The following is a 22,360-nucleotide window of genomic DNA, read 5'->3' on the forward strand; positions in this document are numbered from 1 at the left end:
CAACAGATAATCCCAGGGTTGTATTACACCTCTAGCATATATTCGTGGTTTAAGCCTACCGTATTCATGGCTCAAGTGCGCTGGCCAATGCCTATGCGCTCTTCACGAGACCTAACTATTCTTGCCTTGTCACCAGGCAAAGGCTTCAGCTCGTCGCTAGGGTCAAGATTGACGCGGATGCCGTTCTGCGCGGACCCGCGACCATTGTTTTCACGTTCCAATCTGCGCAGTCGTTCTTCCTCGAAGGTCGTGAGATCATCGGATGTGATTGCTATGGCAGTGGGTTTTCGGCGGATCATTGTGAGGCCTTTAACTAACAATTGTAATGTCAGTGTCTTATAAGTTTATTGGAAGGGATAGTTAAACTAGTATGTCCGTGGTTAGACCAAAAGACCAAATCCACGCGGTTGCGTCACGTGATGTCCCCAGCTCGGAAATCCGACGACAGGAATCTTTTCCAAAGTGGATTCGACACCTCTGGCCCCAATCAAGCATTGTGGTCCAAGATGCTTCAATTGCGGTCCATGCTACTGCGCCCACGGTGTGTAGGATGGATAGAGCCATCTGTTCTTTCCGCTCGGCAATTCTCCGTATCCAGGACGTGTGAAGAAGATTCACCTCTACCCAGTAAGTCGCAGTGTCTCGGACCAAGTCTTCCTAAGAATATCAATAGCTGCATTGCTCTGTAACTCAGATAACAAACTATTGTGACCCAGTGATGCCTTTCAGGTTTACTACGAGTCGATGCTAATTGCGATACAGCTCAACCGAGTTCTCCCAAGTCGTCCGTCGATCGACCTAGAAAACGAGTCCCGCCTGCACAATTAAAGTTCAACAGTCCCAGTTCAGACAGGTCTCGCCCGCGCCGAATCATCGATGCGAGGTCTTTAGCAGCTTCCAAACCTGGTGGCCAGCCAGCAAATATCCTTAAAGGCCCACGCCGCCTAGCAGGGCGAGGTGGAACGTCGGCGCGTACGCGCAAGCCCTACAACTCGAAGCCGGTGTCGCGCAAGTCTGGCCGCTTCCCTCAGAAAGACTCAAGTGCAGAGGACAATGATACGGGTCAGATTATTGAACTCGAAAATGTGTATCGGGAACTTGCAGAGAATACAACCCCCACCCGCACTCGCTATCAGCCTGAGTTTTCTGGCTTGCAGAGCTTGAGTGACACATGGCCATCATTGCCGACAGATATTACCGCGACAACTGCAGGCGTCTCTGAGAAACTTTCTCTACTTAGTGAACGCTATCCGAACGGTTACGTCCCGCCTTACGTACTCGGCAAGCGACTTTTTGAGGGAAAATTTGTCCAGTTCCAGAGTGAAGAGGAGCGCGCCGAAGGTCTAAACGCCGCCAAAAGATTTGCTCAGGAGGCTGCAGACAAGCTATCACAGGAAAAGGGCGAGTTGGTAGATCCCGAGGCCGTGATTTTCAAAGACGTGAAAAGTGCAGAGCATGGCTCTTTGATTGAGTCTCTAGTTCAGGGAAAGTATCCCACGACGGATATACCGCAGACCAACAAGCTCCCTGTTGTCGGTGAGATTCTAAAAAACCTAAGAAACAACGAGACATACCAAGCTTCCGGGAAAAAGACACAATTCATGGCGAAGCTGGAATCACTCCTGATTGTAAACCGTCCAGCCAAAAGTGTTTGAGAAGATGATTTCACCAGCTGAGGTTATTGTATGTTATTGTCTTTCTTCCCTCAGATATCCGCATTCCCATCCTTTTATTCTTGATAGCTAGTTGTACTTGTGACAACATATGTATGTACACACTTCAAATACAAAAAACGTCACATGTATGGCGAATCGCATCACATTTATTCTACATGTAAATTTATATATAATTTAAGGATTGAACCCTCACTGTCAAGCTTATACTCGTTCCATGGCCTTCTTCGCAGCCTCAAATAGCTCTTTCAACTCTTTTTGTCCCTTCTCCGTCAGCTTCTCCATTTTATCTTGTGATTTCCGGGCGTCATCCGGCCTGACAATTTTTTTCTTAACGATTTCCTGGAGGCGTTTATGGATAGTTCCACGCGAATCACGGACACTGCTAACAGCCCGTTCCATAGCTGTCTTCGCAGCGAGAACGGTCTGGTCTCGAGATTCTTTTGTTGGCGGTGGAATCGGAATATTGAGTTGGAGGCCATTATGAGGGTCGTGTTGCGGAGTCAAGGATAAGCTGGAGGAAAGAATCGCCGAAGATATGGGTTTCACATACTGTGTAAAGACAAATCAGACCGGGATGAAATTGGGGGTTTTTATCAATGTCCAGACATACGTTTTCCTCAGAGACCAAAACAGTTACCATTCGTCCACCTTTGGGGAGAACCTGGGCTAATTCTCCCAGCTTCGCTGTTTCCTTGGCTCCTTTGCTCAACTGGACACGAAGGCCCTCGATGGTCTCCGTGCTCATCCTCCCTCCCATACGAAGTCTTGAAAGCTCATCCTTGAGTCGAGATACTGCGGCCGCAATTCCGTGTTCGAGCTGTGTAAGGTCTAGCGGGTCCTCGGGCGTGGAATTCGCCTGAGAAGACCTCGCTTCCGAACCTGATTGCCTCACGATGTCCCGTTTCTTACTTTTATATAAGAGTGGCGAATTGGAGAAGTTCCGTGGAAGGGCATGACGTCGGAGTTCTATCCCATATACGGTTTGGGATCGGGACGCTTTAAAAAACGGCAAAAATTGCTGCGAAAATATTGTACGATGGCGTATCATTATGGTACGGAAATTTTGATAGTAAAGCATAATTGACTGTTAAAGTTAACAGTACTTGAGTTGAAAGTTCTCAACTTACTGGTCGGTATAAACTCCCATAACTGGCCGGTGATGCCAAGAAACTGTAAGGGCGTGCCTTACTCCACTTCATCAATTCGGATTCCTCCATCCCGTGAAGTTTCCTGAAATTGACTGCTGAGGCATTATTGGACGTCAACGTTAACGACTCCGTATAGCTAGCTACAATATTTTGGATACCTGAGAAGATACAGTTGCAAGGGGTCTACATATACTTCCATTTTGTTGACAGACTCGTCGAAATCATTAAAGCTCCAAGCTACCCTCACGTATAAAATCTAGAAGATACTTTTTATAACGATCATCCCCCCAACCCACGCCGATTGATCCCAGTCCGGAATCTTGACCATGTCCAACTCGCAAGTATTAAGTCATGCCACCGTAAATCCGACCTTTATCGCGTGGCCATAGCCTTGGTAATGAGTCTCTTGAGAGCCAACTCCTTCTTCTTCAAATCGTCTGGGGTCGAATCCTCGACCTCGAGCTGTGCCATAGCATCGCTGAGCGCAGACTCGATCTTCTCTCTGTTACCACGTTTAAGCTTCATCGACATGGTGGGGTCAGAGACGATCTCTTCAACGCGGGAGATGTACGACTCGAGTTGTTGCCGGGATTCGAATCGCTTGGTGAAGGCCTCGTCGCTAGTCTTGAATTTGGCAGCATCTTTGCAAAGAAAGAGGGAAAAATCAGTGACGCTCTAGATGTGTAAGGGAGACGCTAGATAGGAGTCGACTCACCGTCAATCATCTGCTCAATCTCAGTGGTAGAAAGTTTGCCGACAGCGTTAGAGATGGTAATGTTTGCGCTACGTCCGGAGGACTTCTCCGTGGCAGTGACCTTGAGGATACCGTTGACGTCGACCTCAAAAACACACTCCAGAGCAGCTTCTCCAGCTCTCATAGGCGGAATGGGAGCCAAGGTGAACTCGCCCAAGGAGGTGTTGTCGGCGCAGTTAGTACGCTCACCCTGGAACACAGGGAATTGTACAGTGGTCTGGTTATCCACCACAGTGGTGAAAGTACGCTTCTTGATTGTGGGAACAGTCTGGCCACGGGAAACCACGGGAGCGAAAATGTTGCCCTCCATAGCGACACCTAGGGAAAGAGGAACGACATCCAAGAGGAGAAGATCCTGTGTTTCAGCGGAAGTAGCCTTTCCGGAAAGGATACCAGCCTGGACGGCAGCACCATAAGCAACCGCCTCATCGGGGTTGATACTCTGCAAGTATTGTAAGTCTTACCCTATCTATAGAAGCAGGATATTTCAAGAACAACTCACCTTCTCGAGCTTCTTACCGTCGAAGAAATCGCTGAGGAGCTTCTGGATGCGAGGAATACGGGTAGAACCACCAACGAGCACAATCTCATCGACCTTTTCCTTTCCGAGACCAGAATCCTTCAGGACCTGCTGAACTGGCTCAAGGGTGCCAGAGAATGACTTGGCATTGAGGTCCTCAAAGCGAGCACGAGTAATAGAGGTGTTGAAATCCTCGCCATCGAATAATGAGTCAATTTCGACAGAGGTCTGAGTTGCGTTGGAAAGTGTGCGCTTCGCACGCTCACAGGCGGTTCTTAGACGACGCAAAGCCCTTGCATCACCAGAAAGGTCCTTGCCAGTCTTCTTCTGGAATTCCTTCTTGAAGTGCTCAAGGAGGTTCGTGTCAAAGTCCTGACCACCAAGGTGAGTATCACCAGCAGTTGCCTTGACTGTGAAAACTCCACCTTGGATGTTCAGCAAGCTGACATCGAAGGTACCACCGCCAAGATCGTAGATCAGAACATTACGCTCCTTCTCAGACTTTCCAGAGCCTAGACCATAAGCAATAGCAGCGGCGGTAGGTTCGTTGATGATGCGGAGAACATTAAGACCAGAGATGGCACCAGCATCTTTGGTAGCCTGACGCTGGTTGTCGTTGAAGTAGGCTGGTACAGTAACAACAGCCTTCTCAACCTTTTTCCCAAGTTTAGTCTCAGCGACTTCTTTCATCTATTTATTGGCCGAGTTAGTATGTGATTCATCAACCATTACAGCAAGAATAGCCATTGACTGAAGTGAATATAATGGTCGCCGCCTACCTTCATCAGAACCATGGATGAGATTTCTTGCGGAGTGAAAGTCTTGGTCTCTCCGAGATACTCGACTTCGACAGCAGGGTTTCCACCCTGGTCAACAACCTTGAAGGGCCAAGACTCGACGTCCTTCTTGACGATAGGGTCCTCATAGCGTCGGCCAATGAGACGCCTAAAGAGGGAACGAGTCAGGTTTCGAGGCTTCTACGCTGGTCTCAATCTCGACTTACTTGATATCGAAGATAGTGTTCTGGGGGTTCATGGCCGCCTGATTTTTCGCCGCCTCGCCAATCAAACGCTCCTTGTCGGTGAAAGACACGAAAGAGGGAGTTGTGTAGCTACCCTGTTCATTGGCAACTAGACGCGAGGTTGGTAAATGGTCTTGTCAAATGTCAAATTTCTTTTTCTCGAACATACTGATTTCCACATTGGTGCCCTCATAGTTGGCAACACAAGAGTAGGTTGTGCCTGGGTGGGCTGTCAGCGAGACCAAATTCGGGTTGAAAAAAGAGCAAAAGATTATTGAGCCTACCAAGGTCAATGCCGATGGCGCCTTCGTAAACCTCGTCAGACATATTGACAGGGAAGGGAGTAAAAGGTGTTAGGTATGTAGGTTTTAAAGGCGGGTTGTTAATTGAAAGGGGAAAAAGGTAGACTCGAGGGTGTTATATATCCGCTTCCAGCCTTTGAAGTGGGAGCGGTAAAATTTTGGAGGGCAAAAAAAATAACCCACTTTCGAAACTTTTTTTTGCCTCGCGTCCTCGGTTGGATACCCAGAATTATGGTTGGCGGGGCTATCGGAATGAAAATGATTAGATAAGCCAACATCACGGCTGCGATTAGCTTATCGGCCCGGCTTGCAGGCTTGCCAGCGTGCGGCCCATCTAACTGAACCAAAACTAAGTAGCACTTAATTACAAGAGAATATTGGAAAGGCTAAGTTCAAGTAAAATGGGTATTATATTATGGAAAATATTAGGTCTCTGATAATACCAGCGAACGCGCATATGTAGCAAATTAAAGTGGATATCCACCGCCTCGGCCAACAGTAGAAATAAAACCCATACAGCACTTCTTAGTAACGATTAGCAGCACTACTACTAGAGTAGCACTAATAACTACTCTACCAGAACCAATGCTGTTCCCAGCGTGTTATGGCGTGTAGAATACGGATGTCGAAGTCCTAATATGAGGTCGTTACTTGGGATTCGACAAATAGATCGACGCATAGTTGTAGTAATAGTGGTTCTTTTCGACGTCCTTCGGCTGAGAGAAGTGTTGATACCTGAGGCATAAACGTAGTTGATAAGTGCAGACCCCGACAAGCCGACAACACAAGTCGGACTAAAAGCCCGCAACGTGAGATAAGAGCTCAGGGTCAATTTTCAACGCCCCATTCAGCCAGATATCCCACCACACGTTAATGCAATTTCGCATTAATACTTAATTTTTAAAAAAGACAACACAGTAAGGAATTTGGCCAATAACAATGAGTTGTTCTCACTAGGGGTGAAGGATTCCAGGTTCATCTTCCGCCCATATAAGAGCCTGACAAACGATCAATCGGACAACACGTTTCACTACAACATACATATCCTTCATATATCCGGCCTGCTGCTGCAATACACTATTACCACACCATCGCCACTACGCCGATAGCCCATTCAATCGCTATCCATTGACCAAATGGAGATCGATCCTAGCCGGAGAAACAAAAAGCCCCGCCCTTTGCTAGAATCCGAGCGTGAGAGGCTAGACGAGTTTATCGACTCTATCCACTACTCGGCAAGGTGCGTACGTTTAGTTGCACCGTAACCAGCTTCGTTAACACGCGCAGATACTCGGATGACCAATTTGAATACCGTCACGTTCAGCTGCCAAAGAACATGCTAAAAAAAATTCCTGCCGACTACTTTGACAGCTCAAAAGGAACACTCAAACTATTATGGGAGGAAGAATGGCGGGCTCTTGGTATCACTCAGGTACGCAGTAGCCGACGAATAATCATACCTGGTGACACAGCTAACCTGGAGACTAATAGAGTCTGGGATGGGAACACTACGAGGTCCACGAACCGGAGCCACATATTCTTCTGTTCAAGTATGACCGCGCTTATTATAAACACCTTACCTACTATACTGACAATGCGCGCAGACGGCCACTGAATTACCAGCCACCAATTTCACAATAGATATTCATTTCGAAGGTTATGAGCACCACGTCCATCATTGGCAGTTGAACACGCGTCGAAAGACCGAGATACTAAGGAAGGGACATCTTGACATGCTCTGTTGCGCAAAACAAATGCATATTTTAATCATCCCAGAGCAGTCCGATACTCCATGCAAAAAAATCCAAATGAAATACGGTATGATTCATATAAGCAAGACCTCTCACTCAGACACTAAAGCTCGAGGGTCGTTAAAATCACAATGTTATTCTCCACTGCCTTTCGGGTCCTGAGATATGCGTTCAAGTATTGAGGATTTCAAATTGCATTTTTGGCCAGCCATTGCTCCCATTGAGTAGGAGTGAAGCTACTGCTGATTCCCGGTTCTTCAATGCCCTATATGTCCAACGTCAGTGTTTTTCAAATGCGAGGAATTGTGGCTTAGGTATCGCACATTGAAATACGCTGTTGGCGAAACATGGACCCCAACCACTCGGTCTGCCTGCACTCGGTATTAGGTTGCGTGGGTTCCACCGAAAATGGATTCCCGGGTACATACTTTGACCATTAACTTGATATCATTCGTGACCTTATTGCCGGCGTTTAATTGTCCTTCCTCGCCGGGTCGGTCGGCAATTATCAACAATTCCAAAATGTCGTTCTTATCTACGCCAACACTTTCTGCGACTTTTGCAAGCTTTTCATACGTTTGATTGCGGGTTTCGTTTACTACATTCAGATCGAAAAATTCTTGTTGGTGTTCGAACAGGGCCGCACTGAACTTCCAGAATTTATCTGGGGCTATCTTGAGAACAGCGGCGCCAGCTTCGTGCGTAAGCGTTGATGCCGGATGCCAAGGTTGAATGTGCTGGCGGAAGATAACCTGGAGGCGTGACTGATATCTTTCGGTGATTATGGGTATGGCCGCAGTGTAGAAGGTCTTGAATAGCTTCGCGGAGAACTAGGTAAATGCAGTGTCAGTATTGACAATCTATTAAGTAGCAATTTGTGACTGACAGGGCAAACGTAGTCAAGATCTTTCCAGTACATTGAATACCTGTCAGCGTCGCTGTACTCTTCTTTTTTCGGTTAGGGCTAACAAACACAGTTCAAGCGTATGTTGTTGCTGATGACCTCCAAGAGGAATCAACTTCTGCCCAGTGAATCTTGGGGCAAGCGCCATCATTACTTATTCGTCTTCCAAAGAAGCACCGTGGCTCTCTAAAATTGAGAATCTTGCTCAATCTTGGAGAATGGCTGATTTCTTCGGTGGGATTGATGTCTACGGTACAAGAGGCGGGGGTTAAAACATGACGTCGTCGAACAATGCGTTAGTAAGCATTTGCTTTTACTCATTGGGTTTCCCACGTACTGCACTTGGGTAAACGGCGGGAATAACTATGACTCTCTTCTTCTAAGGTAGTCAGAGTAACAATGCATGCAACATCTGATGGTATGGTTCTAAGTATTACAGAGTAGTAGTACGTATACTCAGTACATTGTGTATACTGCTTTACTAAAAGGGGGCGCGAAGCTCTTTCAACGGACAGACACTGCGAGAGTCAATGTTCCTGTAGCTCAAGCAGAATTGCGGTCTCTTCTGTATAAGATATCATAGCCACGCCCACGGTGTGATGCTATGGATTCTTATTTGCCGCCAAGGGGTTTCTGCTTGAAAGAGCGAATGTCTTTGAGGTACATAGAAACGGAAACCCACTCCGAAGCTGCTGGGTCATATTCGCCCTCCACCTCGATTCTGCAGAATCCAACCGAGCCACTGAGGCCCACCGGGCCACGAATGGAGAATGTCCCTCGGCGGGAAGCACGTAATTCGCGTTTCTGGCATTCATTAATACGATGTTTGAAAGCCAGTGAAGCTGCGTGTAGATCTGTCCCAGGGCCAAATTTTGGTAAAGGCAACCACTGTAGTGTAGACAAAATGGTTGAAGGCCGAGGGTGTCTGTCCGCGTCAGTTTGACTCGCGCTGTTTTGAGGACTAGCCGGCGGAAAAAGCTGCGACTCTGGCGGCGAAGCATCACCGAGCTTGTCCAGTGTCGTAAAATCAGATGGTAGTAAGGCCTCCGAAGATGCGTCTGGCAAGCTCAATGCGCTCCCATCTTCTGAATCTCTAGTATTAAACTTATCGAGGAAACTTCCCAAGAGTATTGAATATGCATCCTTTACCCCAAGTGCCACAAAATACGGTTGTACAGACTTGCTGATGTTCTCGTTCGACATGGGTCTCCAAACCCACGATATCCAAGCATCCGTAATTTCCAACCTATCGATCGTAAGAAGCAAGAAAAACTCCTGATAGTGGGTGTACGTACCCTGGTTGATAGTATTCTGGCGGTGCGCGAGGTGGGAAATGGTGTAGCAGCCATTGTTGTGACACTGTAAAGGGTGGCCCCAACATATGTGATAGGAGGCTTGATTGTGACGCCTCAGTCAGGACCATGGATGCCAATTCATCTATTTGTGTGAGGACAAAGATTGGCATATAACGGTTCGGTGAAATGAATTACCTTTAAGCTCTCGAATTTTCTTTTGATCTTTCGAGATTTTGACGAACGTCTTCCACTCTGGATCTGATGCTGCATAGAATTTGCCCCCTTGTAAAAATCTCCAACCGATAGGTACGAAAACGGGACTCGAATGGCTTTGATGTGGCTTGGCTGTTTTATTGGATCTGGTATCTCCATGCGTGCTACTGTCAGGGGGATGACTTCGAAATTCTACATCGCGGGATGTCGTATCCTGTTGTACTGAAACGAATGAGTTCCAGGTGCAGGCGGCGGCCCCCAAAAAGAAAACTCTGGACGCGAACCTCCTATCGTTATTACATTAGTAGGCGAAAAGTCTCTGCACTTAGGCTGGAGCCTACCTGAACCACGGCGGTCGTTTGACTTTTACATAGAGTAGGTTGGACGAACGTGAAAAGTAGCGGTTTGACGAACGGGTTGTTAGGGGCGGTCGGGGGCTATGAGATAGCGGCCTTAATGGCGGCATTGGTATGGCACATCTGGAGGAGACAAAACGATTGCCCTCACCAACTTCACTACTCACTAGAGTCTCTAAATGTGGAGCTCTTCGATGGGTGACAACTCAAATCAGCTGCAAAATTCCGCAAAAACAACATGTGGTTGGGGATCACCAACAAGAGGTTGGAGTATATTCGGTTTTCTGGGGAATAAGGGTCAAAAAAAGCTTGGATACATACAATCCCATAAGAATAACAAAACAAGAGAGTCAGTTAATTACTAGAAACCTACCTTGATAACTGTGCTCCAAGACCATATTCACAAACTAGTGCACGTGATCGCTGTCCAGACAGGCTACGTAGTACGTGCAAGGGAACGAATTAGACCTAACAATAATCCAAGTGCTTAACAAGGCTCTAACAACTAGGGCAAATCATTTAATTCTCTAAATTTTTAATATACAGCTACCTGTATAGAAGCCAGCTGTGAGCAAATCTAGTGGAAGGGACCTTGCACCGCTGCCGACTACTCTCCAGGCCTATTCCAGTATGCGGTCTCTCTTCGGCTTCCTCGCTACGCTTGCCACCCTTACTGTCGGAACCACCGCCTTGGAAGCTTCGGTGATTTCTTTTGGCTCAAACCCCCAAGGGCAAGGTTCGAAGTCTTCAGTCACGTCGAGCGCCACTCTTCAGCGTTTATTGGAGCTTCGATCCAAATCATTTACCGCGTCAGAGCTAGAGGGGTCAGATGAAAGCAGCATCGATTTCTTGGGTAGATTGGCAGGAACTCCAGGTCAGCTTTTCGGTGCGCCGGTTGCCGATGGAGACTTGGATACAGTCACTGTCATATTGGAAGGCCTCGATAAAGAAGCTGGTACGTCAACGTCACCTACAGTAGTGGAGAGTATAATTCTAATTCTGATGGGATACCACTCCAGAATCTTCAATCCAAAATGAATATGAAAGTGAATTAGTAGTTTCTAGATTCGCAACAGATGCAGCACGAGATGATTTCATCGACTACCTTCTCGAAAATCGCCTTGACGGCATAGTCAGCCCAGAAAGCAAGCACTGCTCGTTCTACAACCACTCCAAGCACAGGGATGGTTATTTCCAAACAAATGAGGTGATTATTGGCCTGCTGATTTAGCCAATGTACGCAAAAGGGATATTGTGCAAGTACTAATATGTCTGTCAGGATTTCCTACGGTTTTGTCTTCCACGAAACTTCGGTTCGCAAAAGTTCAATCGCGGCTTTGATAGCCAGCTTCTTAGCCAGGCTGACACAGGCGAATCATGGCTCAATGCTCGCAAGGGAACTATAGTCGTTCACATTTCATTTGAGGTATTCATAACCGTTTTGATGCCGTTGCGTAATATCGAAGGCCAATGCTAACTACAGCTGCTTGTAAAGTCCAAGGCCTCCTCGACCTATATACATAGCCTGAGATCCCTTTTCTTTGAGCTACATTCGCATTCATTGAATGGCAAGACAGCAACGGCAGTAGTCTTGCCTTCCTCCAAGCCAAGGCCCAAGTCTCCGTATTCAAAGCGATCGCCGCACGTTACGAAGGCCGGTACCTCTACCAGCTTAGCTAGGGACACCCAGTCCATAGTCTTTGAGCAACGAGCAGATATTCCGCTGTCCCTTGCGCCCGTCTGCTATGCATCGAATTCATCTTGCAATGAAGCAACAAACACCTGCTCGGGGCATGGTGCATGCTACAAGAAATCTGGCGACTGCTACGCCTGTCGCTGCCATGAGACTTACGTTAAGACAGAAAGTGGGGTGGAACAAAAGGTCCGATGGGGCGGCGCTGCTTGTCAGAAAAGGGACATCAGTTCCCCTTTCTTTTTGATTACCGGCGTCACTATAACTATCATGGCGGTGGTCAGTGCTGCCGTTGGAATGATATTTCGCGTCGGGAACACTGAATTACCAGGCGTCATCGGTGCTGGTGTTGGGCCCAGCAGAACACAGAAGTGAAACATCTATGGTGTGTCTCGTTGGTTGTGATTCTGGTAATCATGCTCGGTGGCTTTCTACAATTGTAATATTAGGAAATGTTACTTTTCTTTGTTTTGTTGAACTATTGTATTTCGATTCGGAGTGTGGAAGGAAATATGAGTGTGGTTACAAATGAGATGCTCTTTCGTTTGATTAGCCAACCGCGAGTAAAAGCTGACAGAAACATAGAGAACACCCTCGATGCCAGCAAAGATCATACAAATTCTGGGAGTACAGACATATGCAATCGCAAATGAGTCTCGCTCAAGTTCCTAACCGCCAATCAATAAACCTAAAGACGGAACCAACGCCCATCACAGCATTCCCATATATTGGTGATATCGACAAAGAAATCCATATTGCCCAAGCATGTGCAAAAAAGAGAAGAAAAAAAGCCAAAAAAAAAAAAAAAAAAAAACGCTGCTTAAAACTCCGATGTATAATATGTTCCTTACAGCCGAAGGAGTGCCTCCTGTGGGCTTGACGGACCAATATCCATGCGACCCGAATCCCCTCAAACAAACATTCCAGATGTTGATTGGAGGGGAGGGGGGGGCGGGGTCGGTCCGTAGAATATTAAATGCAACTAGTGTGGGGGAACCCTTTAAACCCTATTCAGTGGTGTTGGCCGGCTTCCAGCTGGCTAGGGGTTTGTGGGTTATGTGGAGAAGTGTCAGGAGTTGCTGCAGAACTCCGATTTCCGACTCTGAAAGGAAGGCGTATGTTAAACAATCGAGACGGCAACCCAGGCCTCCAAAACCTATTCCGTGGCCGGTCCTCTTCAGCGGTTTCCCGGGTTCTTTGTGTGGAGTAGGGCCATGCTCCTCCCCATAACCGGCGGCCGGTTGGCCTCGAGGAAGTAGATACGACGTCAGAATGCCTTTGTGGTGGTCGTCGCGGCGATGCCGTATGAGGTCGGAATGGATTAACCCGTCCTCTTATAAACACAGCTTGCGGTTGGTTTGGAGGGGCAATTCTGGTTGTGTTGCGTCGACCAGAACGGTCATGTGTTGCGGACGGCTCAGCGACGTCGGAACGTGGTTTAGGTGTATAGTAATCTGCTTTACATAGCGGACACGAAGCCCTACGGCTTGTCAGCCATGGGTCAACGCACGAGGCGTGAAATGCATGTCCACATGTAAGGCCACGGATATCGTCGTCATCCTCGATGATGTCGAGGCAGATGGCGCAAGAGTCCCCAGGGCTTGTGGCAAGGTCTGTAACAATGGCGGTTGGAAGAATTATTCCATCGTCCTCGTGTAGGTCACTATGATCATCTGGGTCCCTTTGTTCTATATCATTCCGATCTGAACTAAACCTGGAGTATGCGTGGCTCGGCTGGGTGAAATCCTTGAGAGTTTTCTCTTCGGTCGGTGGTAGCGGTACACCATCATCAGCAGGTTTCGGCGAGCGCAACAAATTCGTATCAAACCTCTGGTGAGACCCGACTCCGGACGCAGCCACAGGCGACCCAGTTTTCGCTGCAACAGATTGCTGATCTTCCCGAGATTCTCGAGTGTGACCCGTATCAGGTGCCGATATACCGCCAGTAGTCGATAGTCCGGCATTTGCCCTGGAAGACCTCCACACTTTGTATTTGGCAAGTGGAAATCGTTCGTTTACTTCGTCCATGGTCATCAACTTCTTTTCCCTTCTTCTTCGGTGTGTTCGCGGCATTGCAACCAAGTCTATTGGCTCGCCGGTCTCTTCGCTGCGCAACTGGCGATTGCGCTGGTTGTATCTAAAACAATATTTCACACCAACAATAATCCTGCGATTCATCATCGATATCAGTCGTGACATGTGGAGTATAAAGCCAGGCATACCATAAATTTGTGAAAACAACCCCGAACCCAAGAGCAACAAAAAATAGAAGGGGAGAACTTGTGGGGTTTGAGTTATCATCATTTGAATTGCTATCAGAATTAGACGCTCCTGGCGCGGAGCTTGCTGTGGAAGACATCTCGTCGAGAATGTAGTATAGAATAGGAGTCGGGGGAGTTGCTAGGAGTGCTGGAGGTGAGCGCTGGAGGTGCGTTTTAAATAAAGTACTTTGGATCGAAAGCACTGCGGCATCAGCTTCACCTTCTCGAAAGATGAAGGGAACTCCACTCTGGAAGCCCTGACAGATCGTGTCGACAACAGTATCAATTCATCGAGTCCAAGGGGTTTGGTAGCTCGCAGAACACCTTTCAACGAGCACCTGATAGAGCATTACTGATAGCAACTGCGGTTGCGCTGCAAATACCTTTATACTACCCGGGCTTTCGCAGTTTTCCGTTGGCCAATAGTGAATTTGCGTATATCGAAGACAACCTGTCTTTGCGTGGTGGAAGAGACCTTTGGCTGACATCTCTCTGATCACGGGACGATCTTACTCCTCCCCGTGCCAAGCCCTACATGAGGCCCCGATTCCGAACAGGCCGTTGCTTGACTAGGCAATTCGGCCCGGCGCTGGCGAGGAGCAATTCGAAGACTAGTAGTGGTCCAACGCGGGGCGACCGACTGACTTCCCTGACNAAAACGCTTTCTTTTTTGCCTGGCCACAATCGCTAGACCTTGTAACAGTGCTCCAGAATGAGTACCAGCGGCGCAGGCCCAACGCAGGACGCCAAGACGAATCCAATTGTTTTTTTTGATATTGCTCTCGGTGGTAGGTCTGTCCCCACTTTCTGATCACACATTGCCCCAAACAAGAACGTGAGCTATAGAACCGGTTTAGAATACATTTTGATCTTCTGGCATTGTGCAGTACGGATTGTAATAGTAACAAGCATACTTAGTTCAAGCTAACAATGGTCCTGCCTAACAGGTGAGCCTTTGGGCCGTCTGAAATTGGAACTCTTTGCAGATGTGACACCCCGAACTGCTGAAAATTTCCGCCAGTTCTGCACTGGGGAAAACAAGAACCAGCAAGGCCGTCCTCAAGGCTACAAAGGAAGTAGATTCCACAGAGTAGTGAGTGCTCATATGTCTACAGCGCCCGGTTTAAGCAACTTTTAAGCCTCATGTTTTATTTCAGATCAAGGACTTTATGATCCAAGGAGGGGATTTTATCAATGGCGACGGCACAGGCTCATGTACTATCTACGGAACCCCTAAATTTCCAGACGAAAATTTTGTTCTCAGGCACGACCGTCCAGGTCTGCTAAGTATGGCTGTGAGCAATTATCCACGCTATATAGAAGCATGAGCAACATGAGACTAACCCTTTCCAGAACTCAGGGCCAAACACAAATGGATGTCAATTCTTTGTCACGACAGCGGCGACTCCGTTTCTGAACGGCAAACATGTTGTCTTCGGCCAAGTTGTTGAGGGGATGGACATTGTGCAAATGATTGAGAATACCCGAACTACCAGAGACAAACCAAACCAGGATGTTACAATCATCCAATGCGGAGAGATGTAAAAAGGAAGCACTTTTCATTTCATTTAGGGTCCCAAAAAGTTTAAACTTATCAAAAGAGACGGAAACTCCTGCGTGCTAATCTCCTTAAGACTAAAGTTTGAATTTGCTCAGGTATTCCGAAGCCAAATCGATGGCATCGTCAACCTTATCAGGGTTGATCCCGTTGCCAATAGAAGTAGGTCCTTTGCCGCCTGCTTTACCCCCAACCGCCCTTGAAACGGCAGTGGCCCATTCACTGGCAGAGGCTCCCTGTTCACTCATCGCCTGCAGGTGGAGGGCATGACGTGTTAGATTCCATAAATTCCAAATGATACACAGATTTGAGCGCTTACCTTCGAGATATAACAACCATGAGCGACACGACCATCATCAATGCTGGCGGCAAGAACGTAGACAGTTTTATCCGCTAGCTTAGTTTTCACGTAAGTCAGGGACTCGCTGATGGCTCTGGCATTCGCGGATATCGGGAGCTTGGCAATAAGCCAGGACTTCGCAGAGTTCTCTGGTGCCTCGAAATACGATGTTATACTTTCAACGGCCTTCTTAGACTCAAGTTTCTGTTGCATCTTCTGCTCTTCGATGATCTTTTTGTTGATCTGTGTGAAGCGGTCGCGGAATTTTGATTTCTGTATCGCAGATATTGAGAGCTGGTTAAGTTCGACCTGTATCTGTTTAGCATTCTGCTCTTTAGCTGGCCCCGATGGCATTGTTTCCATGTGATCAAGGCGCTTCTCAAAGTCCGCGGCCACGCGTTGCACTTTGTGCGCATCCTCTCCGGTAACTGCAATAATTCTGCGAATACCTTTCGCGATCCCACTTTCTTCCAGGATAACCAGATCTTTGATGTCCCCTGTCTTTTGCACGTGGGTTCCGCCGCAAAATTCAATGCTGACATCTTCCCAACGCTTGTCTTCAACATTTTCCAAGATGTCGTCAAGTTTAGCACCAACAGAAACAACACGAACTGGATCGGGGTACGTTTCACCAAATACAGCCCTAACCCCTGCAATTTTCCGCGCTATAGCGAGGGGCACTTCCTGCGAATACACGAGGCAGTTGCGGCGAATATATTGGGTCGACAAATCTTCGACTTTAGCCAATTCCACATCCGCAATAGCAGATTTATGGGAGAAATCGAATCTCAGTTTCTCATTGGAAACAAGTGAGCCTTTCTGTTCAATACCATTCCCTAGAACTTCCCTCAATGCAAAGTTCAGGATATGCGTTCCCGTGTGGTTGTTCCTGATGGGCCACCGGCGAAGCTCGTCATATTCACAAATAACAGTATCCTCGACTTTGAAAGAGCCATATTTCATAAACCCGGTGTGTAAAACATAGCCAGCATAAAGCTGAACGTCAACGACTTCGAGTTCAGCCTGGCCATCAATAATAATGCGTCCTGTGTCATTTTCTTGCCCACCTTGCTCAGCGTAGAAGTTCGTGCGGTTAAGAATGACACCCACTTGCTCCGACACCGGTATGTTTTGGGTGGTTGAATGAAATGTTTTTGCGTGGTATATCGCCTTGATTTGAGTGACAATGTTCCCTTTTTCGAACTTGGCATTGTCGTCAGTTTTCGGCACATCATGCATCTTCTCCAGATTTCCCAGATCATGAACATCCAGTTTCACGCTTCCAGTAGTTATTTTCTTTTGGCCCTTACTTGCCTCTTTGGCTTTCGCGCGTGCATCCTCAAACTGATGGTCATCTATCTGAAGGCCTCGCTCTTCCGCCATAATTCGGGTTAAGTCAACCGGAAAGCCGAAAGTGTCATAAAGTCTCCAAACGTCTGCCCCGTGCAATTTATGGTCTCCTGCAGCCTTTGCCTGCTGAGCATATTGCTCAAACTGCCGCTCTCCACGATCCAGCGTTTTTGCAAAGGATATTTCCTCCTCATTCAGTATCTCCATCACATCTCGTTGCTTCTGCTTTAGCTCAGGGAACATGTCGCCAAGCTGGTCTACAACCGTGGGTACAATTTTTGAGAAGAAGTTCCCGATTTCGACGTTGAAATATTTTCGTGCGTAGCGCGCACCCCTGCGCAGCACACGGCGAATGACATAGCCCCGGCCCTCGTTATTCGGCACCACTCCATCTGAAATCGCAAACATCAACGTGCGAACATGGTCTGCAATAACGCGATAGGCAGTGTCGATTCCATCAGAGTCGTCGGCCCCAAACCGGCCCTGGTATTCACGTGCTCCGGTGATGCTTTGAATCGTCTCAAAGAGGGGACTGAAAACATCTGTATCATAATTGGATGATTTATCCTGGAGAACGGACACAAGCCGCTCAAACCCGAGCCCAGTATCCACATGCTTGTTGGGCAATGAGCGCAAGGATCCATCTGTTTCGCGGTTGTATTGGATGAAAACATTGTTCCAGATTTCCAAAACGTTGGGATCGTCTTGGTTGACTAACTGGGCGGCATTCCGGCCACCCACACGGTCATAGTGGATTTCACTACAAGGACCGCACGGACCCTGGTCTCCCATTTCCCAGAAATTATCCTTCATATTTCCAGGAAGGATATGGTCTTCGGAAACACCAACGGCCTTCCACAGATTTTTGGCTTCCAAATCAGGTTCAAGGCCGCCTTCTTTACTTCCCTCGAAATAGGTAACGTAGAGGCGACTCGGGTCCAAACCATACACCTGCGTTAGCAATTCCCAAGAGTATCCAATGGCCTCCTTTTTGAAATAGTCGCCAAAGCTCCAGTTACCGAGCATTTCAAAGAATGTCTATCCAATGGTGTCAGTTATGCTGTCATACAAACCCCGATTTGATCGGTAATCTCACGTGGTGGTAGCTATCCTTTCCGACATCATCCAGATCCTAAAAGCAGACGTTAGATAAAACTCGCAATCAAGATACGTTGTCACTCACATTATGCTTTCCACCTGCACGGATACACTGTATTTATACATTAGCAATGACTCCAGGTAGTCAATTTCCAATCGCTAACCTTCTGGGAGTTGACTGCACTTTTTAGCTGTGCAAAATCCGAATTCGGGTTCACTGTTCCCAGAAAAATTGACTTAAACTGATTCATCCCCGCGTTCGTAAAGAGCAGGGTGGGATCCGATAGCGGTGCGACAGCAGATGAAGCAACTATTCGATATGGGGTAACATTTATTAGTGCGTGTTCTCATATTATCAATTCCGTTGTTATCATCGCCTTCGCACATACCGAATGTATGGCCATGTTTTTGGAAATATTGGAGAAATGTATCGCGAACAATTCTGGACGTCCATTTCGGATCGTCCTGAGGAGTGGAAGCCATTGCCAGGTGTTGTGTTTTCGTTCTCCGCGGTGGGATGGCTAGGTGTGTGAGGGTGTGCAAATTGTCGAATGTTCTAGTTTTCAATCTGAAGGGGGAGAGATGAGTCAAACTCCCCAAAGTTCTCGAGAACTTCACTCCAAGCATTAAGCGACAACTCGGATATGGTTCAGAGCACGGTCAGTTTTATTACACAGTGGGAATAGTATGAAAGAGTATCAGCCTCTTTTTTATAAGAGTTGCTTCCTTGCACTGTGTTCTTTTGTGGGGGATGGCGCATCAGTTTGATGTTACGGCTCACGGAACAAAACGCCCCGCCGAGGGGGAACTTGATGACCAACCTCTAGCAAAAAAGTTCGGCCGTTTAAAGATAGGTATGCCTCGATAGGGGTTATTTATGGTCCAAATCATTCGTATCTATGCTAATTCGTTGTCGTCAGAGTCCCTGGATGTACCTCGCTTGTCGGGAAGCCTGGGAGCCAAGGATGTACCACAGCTACATCACCCGGGTGACGCCATGATGCTGGATGACACAAATACAACTGTGTACATTCATGATCTAGACCAAGAATTGACAGAAAGCGACACCCTTGATCGGGCGATCACGATATTACCCGGCCTGGAGGACAAATTACCAATGACAAAACTGCTGGTTGGAGATAATAGACCTCAATGCAAGGAGCTAGTTGTCTATAAGGAACCTGAGTCACTTACGGTCCCAAAGGACGAGGACCAAGTACGACGAGCATTAATAGAAACTCGAGAAAGGGCCAGGCTGGGTCATCAAGCGCGTATATCCGATATGGGATGGATAAAGGGGCCCCGCGGTACGGGGCACGCCAGGCACCTTCAACAAAATGGCAACCCAGAGGATAAGATGGATATTGATGCAGACAGTTAAGTGAGTATATTACATAGAAGTCATTATTTTTGTAATGGGCAGAGCATGGGACTGTCTTTATTAACGAGAGGATGCAAGAACTGATCATAGTAATAAGTTAATTACTTGGGAAAACTAAGTACAAGATATTAAATCTAGTTAAAAAACTAGGATATATATCTAGTAAGTATTAATATAATACATAATTGAAGCTAGAGCTAGGTTTTATAATTAAATTAATCTATTATAGTATCATGATAATACCCTGAGATTAGTATATATTAAATTTATTAAGCTACTAGAGTGTGAGTATTGCATTTAATGTGTCACAAGATGTTGATCTTGATAGAGTTCTAAAGTTGTTAGATTTATATTAACAGGATCTGAGAAGTAGAGCTAAAGCTATTCAGGGTAGATTATTATTAAATATCATGACCGCCAAGGCCGTGTCATGTAATATCCACTATATAACTGTCACGGGATTCTATCAGGATGTCACAGAACACCGTCGGGACACTCCTGAATAGGTATCAGGGACACTCTACAAAGATCTAATTTATATAATCTTATAACTCTTAATTCTATAACTTTATTATTACTATATCTACTATTCTAATTAGCTTATTATTTTATAAGTTTCTAGTAATTAGAAAAAGTAAGAATTAACTAATATTAATTTATAATTCTTAATTAATCTATTATTTTTTTAAGCTAGATTTTTTATTTAATTATTATTTATTTCTTCTACTCTTAATAATTCTAATTCTTTATTTATTAGTTATCTAGGGAAATCATACCTCTATTTTTAAATAATAAATAAAGATATTTATTATTAAATAGATATTTATCTTTATTAGATATCTAATAATAGATAAATAAAATAGATATTTAATAATAATTAAAAAAAAAAAGATAATAAATAATAAAATTTAGAAAAATTAAGAAATATTAAAACTAAAATTATTAATTTTTAAAAGAAAAATAAATATTTTAATAATATTATAAAAAAAAAATATAAATATATTAAAGTATTATCTCTATTTAAGTAGTAAAGTAAAATTAAAATAACTAATATTAAAAAATTTTATTTAAATTTTAAAGTATAAAATTAATTAGAGTAATTAATAAATATTAAATAAGATTTTAAAAAAGTATTTTAAAATTATTAATATAATATTTAAAAAATTCTTTATATTTTTAATTTAATAAAGTCTATCTATTATTAATAATAGAACTAATATTTTATTAAAAAAATATTAAAAGTATTTTATTCTAAGATTAAAATCTAGAGATATTTTAAAGAATAGATAATTACTTTAATTAAAAAATTTAATAATAATTTAGATTAATATAATAATATCTTTAAATATTATATAATAATATTTTAATTAAGATTTAAGAGATTTCTATATCTATTTAAATTTATTAGAATAGAACTTTAAATAAATATTTAAAAAGAAATAAGTATATTATTTTTATATTAAATTAAAATTTAAATTAAAGACTTAAATAGAGAAATATCTAATTAATCTATTAAAAATAAGAGACTAAATAATCTTAATAGTAATATAATTCTAGATTAAAATAAAAATAATAAAATAATATATAAATTATTTTAAATATCTAAAATAATTAATCTATTTCTATAAGATATTTTATCAAGAATATTAAAAAATATTAATAAAAAAAAATAAAAAAAAATATTTATTAAAATAAAATTAATTCTTAAAATTTTATTATTATATCTATAATTTACTAGAATATCTTATAGATTAATATTTAAATAAGAAATTTAATTTAAGTTAATTTAAGAATAATTATATAAAATATTTATAAGTTAAAATATAATTAATCTAGACTAATAAGAATCTATTAATAATTATTATAAAAAAATTAGATATCTAATAATAAAAAACTATAGAATTTATTAAAAAATAATATTAATTTCAAATAAAATCTTCTACTTTAAATCTATAACTTAAAATAGATATAATAGAATAATTTTATATTTTTATTTAAATTTATTCTTTAACTAGTAATAAATTAATATATAATTATAAAGTTAATCTAGATATCTATATAAAATTTAGTATTATTAATTATATATTAATAAGAAAACTATAATTATAATAATATAAATTTATTTATTTTATTATAAAAATAATAAATAAATTATAAATCTCTATTTTTAGTATTTATTTAATACTAATTTAAGCTATAGATTTTTATAGAATTAAAAATAGCTTTATTTTATTATTAATAATTACTATATAATAGTACTAAATTTATTTTAATATTCTAATATAATAATAATAGTATTAATCTCAGGATATAAAATTATTTAATAAATATAAATTTATAAAAGTATATAAAAACTATATTTATATTTTTATAGTAATTAAAATATCTAAAATAATATAGTTATTTAAAAATCTAAATATCTTATAAATAAAAAATATATAGATTTTATTAAATTTAAATTATTTTATAATATTTTTTTAAAAAAGAGAATAAGAATTATTTTATTATTTAAATAAATTTAATATATAATTAAGATTATTAATAAAAAATCTTTTTTTTAAAAATTAATATATTTTTTTTCTAAGATAGAATTAGCTACTTTATAAAAAATATATATAAAAAGATATTAAATATAATTATATTTAATCTTTTTCTAGTCTAGTAGAGATACTTATTTTTTTTTATATTTAAAAAAATAATATTCTTTACTTATATATTAATTATTAAAGATTAAATAAG

At 43.3% G+C, this 22,360-nt stretch overlaps 12 protein-coding genes across 12 annotated transcripts; 5 read left to right on the forward strand and 7 right to left on the reverse strand.

The window, feature by feature from the left end:
* Positions 1 to 57: 57 nt before the first annotated feature.
* Positions 58 to 358, reverse strand: ASPSYDRAFT_41995 (CDC26 family anaphase-promoting complex subunit). Its single transcript, XM_040846379.1, has one exon. The coding sequence runs from the start codon at positions 297 to 299 to the stop codon at positions 72 to 74; it is 228 nt and encodes a 75-aa protein (XP_040707035.1). The 5' UTR covers positions 300 to 358; the 3' UTR covers positions 58 to 71.
* Positions 359 to 472: 114 nt separating this feature from the next.
* ASPSYDRAFT_41996 (uncharacterized protein) lies at positions 473 to 1,990 on the forward strand. Its single transcript, XM_040846380.1, has 2 exons — positions 473 to 627; positions 763 to 1,990. The coding sequence occupies exons 1-2, from the start codon at positions 507 to 509 to the stop codon at positions 1,653 to 1,655; spliced, it is 1,014 nt and encodes a 337-aa protein (XP_040707036.1). The 5' UTR covers positions 473 to 506; the 3' UTR covers positions 1,656 to 1,990.
* Positions 1,878 to 2,724, reverse strand: ASPSYDRAFT_144943 (ribosome-recycling factor; the record flags this gene model as incomplete). The annotated part of the gene is made up of 2 exons (XM_040841484.1): positions 1,878 to 2,225; positions 2,287 to 2,724. The coding sequence occupies 2 exons, from the start codon at positions 2,722 to 2,724 to the stop codon at positions 1,878 to 1,880; spliced, it is 786 nt and encodes a 261-aa protein (XP_040707037.1).
* Positions 2,725 to 2,828: 104 nt separating this feature from the next.
* hscA (putative Hsp70 chaperone (HscA)) lies at positions 2,829 to 5,793 on the reverse strand. Its single transcript, XM_040846381.1, has 7 exons — positions 5,404 to 5,793; positions 5,289 to 5,339; positions 5,102 to 5,228; positions 4,878 to 5,043; positions 4,081 to 4,788; positions 3,540 to 4,020; positions 2,829 to 3,465 (listed from the first exon to the last, which is right to left on the reverse strand). The coding sequence occupies exons 1-7, from the start codon at positions 5,444 to 5,446 to the stop codon at positions 3,197 to 3,199; spliced, it is 1,845 nt and encodes a 614-aa protein (XP_040707038.1). The 5' UTR covers positions 5,447 to 5,793; the 3' UTR covers positions 2,829 to 3,196.
* A 425-nt stretch (positions 5,794 to 6,218) lies between these two features.
* Positions 6,219 to 7,437, forward strand: ASPSYDRAFT_41999 (cyclin-dependent protein kinase regulatory subunit CKS1). Its single transcript, XM_040846382.1, has 5 exons — positions 6,219 to 6,338; positions 6,387 to 6,661; positions 6,709 to 6,853; positions 6,913 to 6,971; positions 7,026 to 7,437. The coding sequence occupies exons 2-5, from the start codon at positions 6,558 to 6,560 to the stop codon at positions 7,060 to 7,062; spliced, it is 345 nt and encodes a 114-aa protein (XP_040707039.1). The 5' UTR covers positions 6,219 to 6,338; positions 6,387 to 6,557; the 3' UTR covers positions 7,063 to 7,437.
* On the reverse strand, positions 7,360 to 8,224 carry ASPSYDRAFT_55893 (DsbA family protein; the record flags this gene model as incomplete). The annotated part of the gene is made up of 5 exons (XM_040849106.1): positions 7,360 to 7,437; positions 7,496 to 7,543; positions 7,601 to 8,002; positions 8,059 to 8,078; positions 8,146 to 8,224. 5 exons carry the CDS (start codon positions 8,222 to 8,224, stop codon positions 7,360 to 7,362), a joined length of 627 nt encoding a protein of 208 aa, XP_040707040.1.
* A 150-nt stretch (positions 8,225 to 8,374) lies between these two features.
* Positions 8,375 to 10,287, reverse strand: ASPSYDRAFT_42000 (uncharacterized protein). The gene is made up of 5 exons (XM_040846383.1): positions 10,200 to 10,287; positions 9,926 to 10,129; positions 9,567 to 9,871; positions 9,372 to 9,513; positions 8,375 to 9,322 (listed from the first exon to the last, which is right to left on the reverse strand). The coding sequence occupies exons 2-5, from the start codon at positions 10,048 to 10,050 to the stop codon at positions 8,689 to 8,691; spliced, it is 1,206 nt and encodes a 401-aa protein (XP_040707041.1). The 5' UTR covers positions 10,051 to 10,129; positions 10,200 to 10,287; the 3' UTR covers positions 8,375 to 8,688.
* A 283-nt stretch (positions 10,288 to 10,570) lies between these two features.
* Positions 10,571 to 12,008, forward strand: ASPSYDRAFT_55895 (DUF3844 domain-containing protein; the record flags this gene model as incomplete). The annotated part of the gene is made up of 4 exons (XM_040849107.1): positions 10,571 to 10,895; positions 10,960 to 11,147; positions 11,220 to 11,366; positions 11,442 to 12,008. 4 exons carry the CDS (start codon positions 10,571 to 10,573, stop codon positions 12,006 to 12,008), a joined length of 1,227 nt encoding a protein of 408 aa, XP_040707042.1.
* A 636-nt stretch (positions 12,009 to 12,644) lies between these two features.
* On the reverse strand, positions 12,645 to 13,832 carry ASPSYDRAFT_28836 (uncharacterized protein; the record flags this gene model as incomplete). Its single annotated transcript, XM_040844569.1, has 1 exon — positions 12,645 to 13,832. The coding sequence occupies one exon, from the start codon at positions 13,830 to 13,832 to the stop codon at positions 12,645 to 12,647; it is 1,188 nt and encodes a 395-aa protein (XP_040707043.1).
* A 774-nt stretch (positions 13,833 to 14,606) lies between these two features.
* cyp3 (putative peptidyl-prolyl cis-trans isomerase) lies at positions 14,607 to 15,439 on the forward strand (the record flags this gene model as incomplete). Its single annotated transcript, XM_040843741.1, has 4 exons — positions 14,607 to 14,682; positions 14,842 to 14,987; positions 15,052 to 15,189; positions 15,248 to 15,439. The coding sequence occupies 4 exons, from the start codon at positions 14,607 to 14,609 to the stop codon at positions 15,437 to 15,439; spliced, it is 552 nt and encodes a 183-aa protein (XP_040707044.1).
* ASPSYDRAFT_1169380 (alanine--tRNA ligase) lies at positions 15,076 to 18,723 on the reverse strand (the record flags this gene model as incomplete). Its single annotated transcript, XM_040840220.1, has 6 exons — positions 15,076 to 15,703; positions 15,772 to 18,180; positions 18,239 to 18,274; positions 18,314 to 18,352; positions 18,405 to 18,550; positions 18,630 to 18,723. The coding sequence occupies 6 exons, from the start codon at positions 18,721 to 18,723 to the stop codon at positions 15,530 to 15,532; spliced, it is 2,898 nt and encodes a 965-aa protein (XP_040707045.1). The 3' UTR covers positions 15,076 to 15,529.
* A 394-nt stretch (positions 18,724 to 19,117) lies between these two features.
* ASPSYDRAFT_28838 (uncharacterized protein) lies at positions 19,118 to 19,621 on the forward strand (the record flags this gene model as incomplete). The annotated part of the gene is made up of 1 exon (XM_040844570.1): positions 19,118 to 19,621. One exon carries the CDS (start codon positions 19,118 to 19,120, stop codon positions 19,619 to 19,621), a length of 504 nt encoding a protein of 167 aa, XP_040707046.1.
* Between the last annotated feature and the right edge of the window lie 2,739 nt (positions 19,622 to 22,360).

Source organism: Aspergillus sydowii, assembly GCF_001890705.1.
Source record: "Aspergillus sydowii CBS 593.65 unplaced genomic scaffold ASPSYscaffold_2, whole genome shotgun sequence".
Lineage (NCBI taxonomy): Eukaryota > Fungi > Ascomycota > Eurotiomycetes > Eurotiales > Aspergillaceae > Aspergillus > Aspergillus sydowii.